Raw genomic sequence first — 9,812 nt, 5'->3', positions numbered from 1 at the left:
AAATAAACCTATCAGGAGGAGAGAGAGAGAGGGGGGGGGGGGGGGGGGGGGGGGGGGGGGTTCTGACGCCCCATGTCTTTAATTTGCCCTACCCTGAACGTGGGCCTCAGCACACTCAAGATGATGGAGGGCAGAGGAATGCAGGAATGCGGTGGGAGATGATAATCCTGCGCTTTGGCCAGGACGCTCATTGCCAGCTCATGCTTTGATGTTGGGCCCGCTTGGGAAAAGTGCCTGGCATTGTTCAGAGGACGACTCGGGGAGGGGCGAGCGAGTATCTGCGTCTGGTTGTGTCAGGTAGTCTCTGCGGCCTGAAGATGGGCAGGTTTCACCTGTCACCTCTGTCATCCGTCATCGGTGTGAACTAACTCCAGGCATGGCGGCGCATGGTATCTGAAAGTTCTGGTTTGTTCGCACACAAATACACAAACACACACACTCACACACGCAACCCACACAGAGTTATGAACGTATAAAATAACTGGAAATTTGATCTGTTGGCGGTACAATGGCAGCGTGCTGGATAATAGTGATAGTGTGAGCTAAGTTGTTTCTGAATACCTCTGATGAAGGCCTTTCATGAGAAGAGGAGGAACAGAGCAAATGGTTTATCTTCGAGGGAAAAAAATCGCCTTCGATTGCACTTCAGCTGAGCGCAGTCCTTCCGGATGACTGGCGTGAAAGAATGTGGGGTATTTTCGAGGAGCCCGGTAAACAGCTACGGAGATAAGATATGGTACACTCCCACCTGTTGGTTCGCCCGGATCGGACAGGAACCAGCTGTGGGATGAAGTACCAGGCAATATCATTCTCTTCTCAAAAGATTGAACGGAAAAAGGACTAAAAGTCACTGGACTTCCGCACTCTCCTCCCACAAAGATTTGTGGAATTTCTGTGTGTGTGTGTGTGTGTGTGTGTGTGTGTGTGTGTGTGTGTGAGAGGCTTGTTTGCAAATGCAAAAAACTGGAATCCTGACCTGTCTGGTGGCAACAGGTGATGAGTCCCTCATACAAGGTGGTGACTGACATTTCTAACAGTAGCCCTGTCGCCTCAGACAAAAGATAAGTGTTTTATGCTCCCGTCTTGATAATTAAAAGGGCGCGTTGAATGTTTTATTATCGTATGAGCCAAATCCAAAAGACGTGTTCTCATTTACTGTCTGTCTATTATTTTGGCAGAAATTGGCCCTTTTTTGTTATCGGAAACAAATGAGAATAAATGAAGATTTGAAGGAAAATTTCCCTAGTAGCCCAGTCTGCTACCCTGCTCGTGCGCCTGGGAAAGCTGAGTCCGGCCGAGCCTCGTGAATGATTTATAAGGAGCTTGGTTGGAGCGGGCCAGCCGGTCCTTTAAAAGACGCCGGGGTTCCGAGGGATTGGTGGAACCTGTGCTGGGCGTGGAGCTGGACGAGGAGCCGGGGCGGAATGCTTGAGGAGATTCCTGAGTTGGGGGGGGGGGGGGGGGGGGGGGGGGGGGGTGCTGGTGAGTTATGCCGTCAGACTGGCCATTCCCGCATCTCTCCCACACCTCTCAGCAGGTTACCAGACACAACCCGTCAGCCCTGTGCGACTCGGCTGCCTACCCAGCATTCCATGGAGCTTTAGACAAAGGATTTTTGGCACGACATTCGCCTTCAAGTGAGAGGCAGGTCTGTTTGTTGTCCCACCACTATTTCTTGACAGGGGGAATCTGACAAATTTGTGTCAGAACGTGAAACAATGAGACGCAGTGATAAGAATAATTGTATCATGTGTCTTATTTAAATAAAGTTTGCCCCAGGAGGACGTCCTTCTCTTCAACAGTTGCTGGGTGTAGAGTGTCCGTGGATGTGCTCCAGAGCAGCAGGTGCACTTGCAGACTCCAGAATGGGACAAGCCCGTGTGGACCCTGCTGTCCGAGTGTCACGAGGCTATCGAACCTTCGCTGGATGTAATGTGACGTGTCTTAATGAACTCAAAATACGCAATTCAAGTGTGGCCAGTCATGAGAGAGGTAACGTCGAGGGTTGGGTAATTAGGGTTAACTAAGTTTGTCATTGCAGACCGATGCCACACGTTATTCGGTTTCTCTTTTCAGGGCAGCGCCATTAGTGATTATGAGTCTTCAATATAGGCCTCAATCCTGAAATTCAAGAGCTGTGACTGGAATGTGAGACGTCACCTGGTCACCATGGTTACCCTTGTGTAACAGCTGCTCTTTGTTCTAGGGAGAGGGCACTGTTGTGTGTGAGTGTGTGTGTGTGTCAGAGAGAGAGAGAGAGAGAGAGAGAGAGAGACAGTCACATGTGGCCCTTGACATGTTCTTTTGTGATCGGATGTCATGTGGTGTTTCCTTATCAGATACAAGCACCCACATAGAAAAAAGGGTTAAAGATCATCACCGGGAGGGATTTATCTGTTTATAAAATCAGTTCCATGTTGTCCCTTCAGCACATTTGGATTTCCACTCCTGTCCACTGCCGACACGGTTGTGACTGTGTGGTTTCTGAGAAATATGAAATGAAGGAACATGACCAGAACATGTTGGACTTGTGTGAACTTGTGTGATGTAACAATGAATGTTGAGGAACCCTGATGTTTCTTGAGTTGGTATTCGACAAACAACACAACTTGAAAACATGAAATGTAATATTTACTGCAAAAGAACTTGTCATATACTATGGGGGAGACGATCATCAGGGAATTATCATTATCACAATTCTTAAATGAACTTTCTACTATTACTTTAGTGTTTTTTTTTGGAACAGGTGGGTCATTCATTGAAGTGACTGCGCCATCTAGTGTTCAGATGTTTTATTCCACAAGCCACTCGCAGGCAATTTCTTTCTGCATATTTCAAAGCGTAATATTTTCTTTGCTACATTTTGTGGGGCTGATTGTTGAACAGCCCCACTACTCCCACAACCATCAGTAAATCAAACTGATAAACTGACAACCACTAAATCATTCTGGTAAATTATAAACTACCAAAGAATGCAAATAAGCAATCTGCGCACAATATTGAATTGAAATATTACTTTCCAGAAAACACATGAATGTAACACTTGTGCGCTGTAGATGATGACGGTTTTATAACTACTTAAAAAGAGCCACCCGACTGTGCCTTAGTAGACTTCCTGCATTTCAATACCTTCCCTCTTCTCATGTCTCACCACTAAAACCCCACAAATTGACCACAGTGCAGATAAATAAAAGTAAAAAAGTCTATAACTGCTACATTCTCTTGAGGTAAACCCTGGTGACACTCAGCGGCGTCATGAGTGTTGACAGATCGCCACCGGCTGCATTTCTAACATGGGAGGTACAGAAGTGGGAGGGCCTTGGTACCAAGCAGCAACCTTTGGCAAACATTAACGCTCATGGGAAAGAGAGTTCTGACCTCATCGATTCACAGGCTTCGAAGCAGCTCTTTCGCTTGACAGGCAGTGAGAATGGCATCTGGGATGTGCGGCAGCATCCTGGTGACTGGGTCCAACCGGGGAATTGGTCTGGAGCTGGTCCGGCAGATGGCCGAGTCCCCATCTCCACCAAGCCAGATCTTCGCTGGGTGCCGTAATCCGGACGGGCCAAATGCAAAGGTAACACGGCAAATATGACCTTGAAAATCTAAATACTGCCAAATAATGTCCACTTTGAAAAGTTGATTTCAGTTCATACTCACGTTCAATGGTCACCTCTCTTATTAGTGCAAGATGAACTAATTATTATGCAATTTATTACTGGTTTAAGGATCTAAAAGAGCTGGCACAGAGGCACCAGAAACTGATCACCATTGTATGCCTGGGTAAGGCGTCGTACTTGATACACTTTCAGTTGAAACGAAGAATGAAGCATTACTTTCTGTTTGTGTTCTGGTGACAGGGAATGAACGATGAAAATATGAATGGCCACAAACTGGGGCAAAGCTCAATGTTAAAAACGCCTTCCTGGTTCTGCACACGGAAAGACTTTGCCATTGCAGTAGCACTTTCACTACAGCTAACCTGTCTGCTGTTCACAGACACATCGAGTGAATCCAGCGTACGAGAGGCTGCCAAACAGGTAGGGTCCCGGCTGAACAATGGAGCGCTGAACCTGCTGATCAACAATGCCGGAATAAACGTTCCAGGCACTCTCTCAGAGTCAGGCCAGAAGGAAATGGTGGACGTGTTTGTCACCAACACCGTGGGGCCCATGCTGGTGTCAAAGGTATGAGTGTGCCTCAGCATTTGCAGTGAAGGTACCAGGATGCTCATTCTGCTTCCTGCTTCCCGCAGGAATTCCTCCCGTACCTGAAGAAGGCAGCGGCTCAGTTGGGATCTCAGGAGATGTCGTGCCGGAAGTCGGCCGTCATTAACATTTCAACTTTGCTGTCCTCCATTGAGAAATGTCACACAAACTTTGCTTTTGCTCCCATGTACCCTTACCGTGTGAGCAAGGTATGTCTGATTTACATTTACATTTACAGCATTTATCAGACGCCCTTATCCAGAGCGACTTACAATCAGTAGTTACAGCCCCCCCCTTAGGGTTAAGTGTCTTGCTCAGGGACACAATGGTACTAAGCGGGATGCTCATTTGATTTGAACCTGGGTCTTCTGATCCATAGGCGAGTGTGTTACCCACTAGGCTACTAGCACCCATGATTCACAGTATCTGTCACCCACAGACAGATCTCCAAATTTCCAGTAAACACAGTTGGGATATTTTCAGTTTGATTGACAGTTTTCACTGCCTTAGGCAGCAGTGAACATGCTGACGCGGTGCTTGGCTGAAGACTTGAAGAGCGATGGGATTCTGGTCACAGCAATCCACCCCGGCTGGGTCCAGACAGATATGGGCGGCTCACAGGTGGGTGAAAGAAAAAGAAAAACAAGATTCATGATGAACGTCAGCTGATTTCACATGAATATCCAACATTCTGCTTTTTACTGGCCTGCGCTGAAGGCTCCACTTCCAGCTGAAGACAGTGTGAAGGGCATGTTGAAGGTTTTCGCCAACCTCACTGAGAAGGATGCCGGGAATCTTCTGGACTGGGAGGGGAACCCAATCCCTTGGTGACGAGTCAAATTCAAAAATGACCAAGAAAGAGTTTGAATTTTGATTGCAGATTTTTAATACAATAAAAAGTCCCTTTGTCTAGACAGGGTGAGCTGTTTTAATGTTATCACCAACCTATTTTGCTGCCCTTTCATCCATCCCCATGAAAATCAGGCCCAATTCACACGTCCATCAGGTTGGCCACATTTAATGGGGGCAGGAGGAGCTGCCAGGGCGGGGCTGTCACATCCACCCACCTCCCTCCCCTGCTTTTGTTTCACTTAATGAGCCTATTCAAGGCGGGATTGAGGTGAAACCAACCTGGAGCATTAATTTGTGGGCACAAGCCAACTTCCCTCAGATTGACAAAGTTCTGTGGATGCAGAATGAAACGTCTCTACATTAACGAAAGTCCAGTTGCCACGACTCAACTTTCAGGCAATTTGACCTGGATGACTGAGAATCTTCACAGACATGTTTTAATGATATATTCAATGTTTTCTCATTTTTATCACTTGAATCCATGCTTATTCATTCTTGGATTACATACTCGCCTAATCAGTTGACCAGAAAGTCACAGGTTCAAACCCCACTTACTACCATTGGTGTCCCTGAGCAAGATTGTAAATTGCTCTTGGTAAGGTGCCATTAATATAAATGTAATATGAATTATGCAATTAAACAAAAGTGCCACAATATGAAGATGTATCAAAAAGGCACTTAAGACATTCACATGTATATCTATGAAATGTCTTAAATTTAGTATAAGTGATGTGTGAAAAGTAAATGAATCGCTTTAAAGAGAAGTGTGAAGATGTTTGTGCAACACCGACAATGTCTTCCTCCACTTTGCTGCTGTCTGAAAGTTTGTGGTCTGGGATAAAAAGTAGACAAATTAGATAACAACTAACGGGCACATTCTGTAGGGCACATTTTAATTATATATTCAATCTTTTCTCATTTTAATCATTTGAATCCATGCTTATTCTTGCTTGGATTATGGTAGGTGCCTAGTTGGTAACATATTCGCCTAATCAGATGACCAGAAAGTCACAGGTTCAAACCCCACTTACTACCGTCGTGTCCCTGAGCAAGACACTTACCCCCAAGTTGTTCACGGGAGGCTGTCCCTGTCACTGCTGATCGTAAATTGCTCTTGATAAGGGCGTCTGCTGAGTGCCATTGATGTAAATGTAAAACGAATTATGTAATGAAACAAAAGTGCAACAATATGAAGACGTATCAAAAAGACACTTCAGACAGTCACATGTGTGTATATGTGATATGTGAGAAGTAAATGAATCAGAGAAGTGTGAAGATGTTTGTGCAACACCAACAATGTCTTCCTCCACTTTGCTGCTGTCTGAAAGTTTGTGGTCTGCGACAGGAAGTAGAGATATTAGATAACAACTAATGGGCACATTATGTAGGGCATCACGTCTTAATCTGTTTCCACATAACCTTAAATAATTATTGCCTCAATGTTAATGAGTCAGTCAGACAAACTCTTTAAACAGGCATGATTTACCATCTAGTGGTCGACATGAGGAAGCGTTCAGCGCATGGGCCAAAAGACCAAAAAAAAAAAAGGCACAACCACAGAAGTCAGAAGTGCTGGATTTGGACTGGCAGGCCTTGTTTACATGCACTGGTTCAGTCAGCTCCAGGAATACCCCAGTGGCATTTCCTGTTATTTCCCCATCATAGCTGAACTGTCAAACTGTTACAATGCTAGTCACCTACAGCATTGCAACTGCAGACTGTAAATCCTTGTATTTTTCAGTTCCATATTGAAACGGGATTGCTGGAGAGACACCATCAACCGAAATCAAATTCCTGATATAAGCGTTCACTCACATACTTGGCCAATAGTGAAGTGAAAATTGAAGTGAAAGGGATTGTCATTGTGATACACAGCAAGCACAGCAGACGGTGACACGACACAAATAGTCCTCTGCTTTAAAACCATCACCCTTGGTGACAGTGGGCAGCCATGACAGGCGCCCGAGGAGCAGTGTGTGGGGACGGTGCTTTGATCAGTGGCACCTCAGTGGCCACCGATGCCCAAATAAACACAATTCTGATTCTGATTAATGACAGCATGTTATTAGTTGCTATTAGCCAACACATGGTATGAGTTATTATTCTGTACTGCTTAATCATTGACAGATATGATCATTTTTTTACACTGTATGGTAATACAGTCATGGAGATGTTACTGTGTTGTAAGTACAGCTTAACTAACAATACACCACTCCTGGTTGGATATTGAGAAAATGATTAACTGAAGACCTTCTCATTTACCGACTCAAGGAGAATGATTTGTTTTGTGGTTTGCTTAATACAAGAGGTACCTTAATGCTCCCTCAAATTGAAAAAACTATTTTCTTAAAGGCTACCCCTACAGACAACTTTTTTTATTTTACTTTGCTATTGAGCAGCATCGTCCATTTCTGTACTGGGATTGCTGGAATCAGATGAAATGGTGTTGCTGGCTGTACAGAATGTGACGTCACGTCACGCCGTGCTGCATTCTGGGGCGGTGGCGCCACCTTGTGAGGATCCTGTGAATTCTTGGTGGTGCTCTGCATGGCATACAGTAAAAAAGTTCAGAAAAACTAGAAAACAGATATATTTGTACAAGAAAATACCACACATTCGGCTTTGTGATCAGTTTATTGCGTCAGAGGCAACCTGCTCCTATTCCGTTGTCAAAATGCATCTGATTCACCAACAAAACACCCAGCAGGTTTCCTCATAATTTAGCCAACTTCGCTGGTATAAAGGACGCCTTTAATGGTCCGATTCGTCGTGGAAGTTTCCCCGACGCTCCAGTCTGTCCCTGAGCTGGTGAGAGGATTACACTCGGCGTTTGATTGAGTTGATCAACTCAATCGGCTCGATTATCGGGTCGTCGTTTTCCTTTTTTCTTTCTTCGTCAGAGCTTCGCCCGGGGTCCGGGTAGGAGGGAGGAGAGGTGGGAACAGGGAGGGAGAAGGAGCTGAAACTCGGAAACACGCGTCGTTCTCCTGCTTTCTGACACTTTCACCTGAAGGTAGGTTTATTTTTCGTGCAGGTGTTTGTCCGGGTTATTTGTCTGTTTTAACTGCTGCTTCTCTTATTGGTGTTATTAACAGCGGTGTGTGTAAAGTGGTTGAATGGTTAAACGTTTCGGTATGTTTTTTTTTTTTCTTTTCTCACCACCGTGAAACATTAACCGGACGGCCGGACCGGCCGTGGTCTAACATCACATTTACACTTAAGGCATTTGGTCTTGTTATGAGGGAAGCGGGTTCTGGTTCTGGGGGTCTGGTTGCCCTGACAACTCAAGTCCCCCTCCAGCATCACGCTGCGTGTATGTCGTGATTTGCGGATCTTTTTCTATTTACAACGTACAAAAACATACAACATGTGTAATGAACTCAGAAGCAATGGTGAATGCTAATCAATTTGGACGTATATGATCTATAGGTTAAAATAAATGACGTAAGATGTCAGACTTATGTGAAGAGTCATTTCGACCCGTACATGGTTCACATGGTAAATATGTGCTGTGTTACAGTGTGCAAGATCCATGGAACAAGGCACTTTAACACTATACAATATAAGCTCATCTATAATTACATACGTTCTTCATATCAATAGTCACATACTCATCTACAGTTTTTTTTTATGAGGATCGAAGTGTGTGGGCTAACGTGTGATCTTACTTAGCGTAGCAAATTAGTAAATGGGTGCGGTGGTGTTATAGAAGCTAATCAGACGCAGTGGGAGGTTCCTTTTGCTGGACATGTCGGGAGAGGTCTGACCTCTGCAGACTCCAGCAGCAGGAGAAGGAGTTTTATGACTGTCACCCCCATGTCTCTACCCAGGCCTGGACTGATGGGCACTGGTTATATTACCACCTTGACCAATTTTAAATGTGGTCTGTATGGTCAATGCGTCGCGCTGTGCCTGTATGGACAGTTTTTACTTTACTTTTTTTAAACCTTTCTCTGTGTAGTTATGTAATGAGTATTTATTGGATATATTGTGTGGCCTGTTGTACTTGAATAAGATATGGCTCGTGCACTATGAATACCAATGCACCTTTCTGCATTCTTCCACACCGCTTCTGTAACACGTTACAACCAAACATTACTATGTTATGTACATTCAATGTGTTTTCTTTATTTTTATGACCGTTTACGTTGGTAGATTCTCACTGAAGGCATCAAAACTATGAATGAACACATGTGGAGTTATGTACTTAACAAAAAGTGGAGACCTGGTCTCCACAGTCACCGGACCTGAACCCAATCCAGATGGTTTGGGGTGAGCTGGACCCCAACAAGTGCTAAACACCTCTGGAAACTCCTTCAAGACTGTTGGAAAAGCATTTCAGGTGACGACCTCTTGAAGCTCATCGAGAGAATGCCAAGTGACAGGATTGACTGCAGCTGTGCTCAACACCGGTGGCCAATCCTGACAGCGCTTAAATGCCAGAGACTTCCGCCCCTTCGAAGTCTCGGGCATTTTCGTGAACTTGACATTGTAACCGTGTAGGTGTTAGTAATTTCAGTTCTGGCAATCGCCACACGCCTGCGGGTTTGTTTGTGTTGTTCCCCTTTATTTCCCGTTTTTGGCCACCGCGCCATTCTTTCTTTGTGTTTATTGTTTGTTATAATAAAAAACCCTTCCCAGTATGTCAGACCTCTGCGCTTCCTTCCCCCGTAAGTTTGTAGTCGTGACACCAAGAGTGTGTAAAGCAGTAATCAGAGCAAAGAAACTAGAATATAAAACATGTTTTATATG

At 44.9% G+C, this 9,812-nt stretch overlaps 1 protein-coding gene across 1 annotated transcript; it reads left to right on the top strand.

The window, feature by feature from the left end:
• Positions 1-1,534: 1,534 nt before the first annotated feature.
• On the top strand, positions 1,535-5,122 carry LOC114767150 (C-factor-like). Its single transcript, XM_028958719.1, has 8 exons — positions 1,535-1,648; positions 1,803-1,992; positions 2,077-3,577; positions 3,729-3,783; positions 4,000-4,187; positions 4,256-4,417; positions 4,719-4,829; positions 4,926-5,122. The coding sequence occupies exons 3-8, from the start codon at positions 3,431-3,433 to the stop codon at positions 5,037-5,039; spliced, it is 777 nt and encodes a 258-aa protein (XP_028814552.1). The 5' UTR covers positions 1,535-1,648; positions 1,803-1,992; positions 2,077-3,430; the 3' UTR covers positions 5,040-5,122.
• Positions 5,123-9,812: the final 4,690 nt, after the last annotated feature.

The sequence above is a fragment of the Denticeps clupeoides genome, chromosome 17, assembly GCF_900700375.1.
Source record: "Denticeps clupeoides chromosome 17, fDenClu1.1, whole genome shotgun sequence".
NCBI lineage: Eukaryota > Metazoa > Chordata > Actinopteri > Clupeiformes > Denticipitidae > Denticeps > Denticeps clupeoides.
Note: the sequence above shows the minus strand (reverse complement) of the source record. Positions and strands in the feature narration are given on the sequence as shown.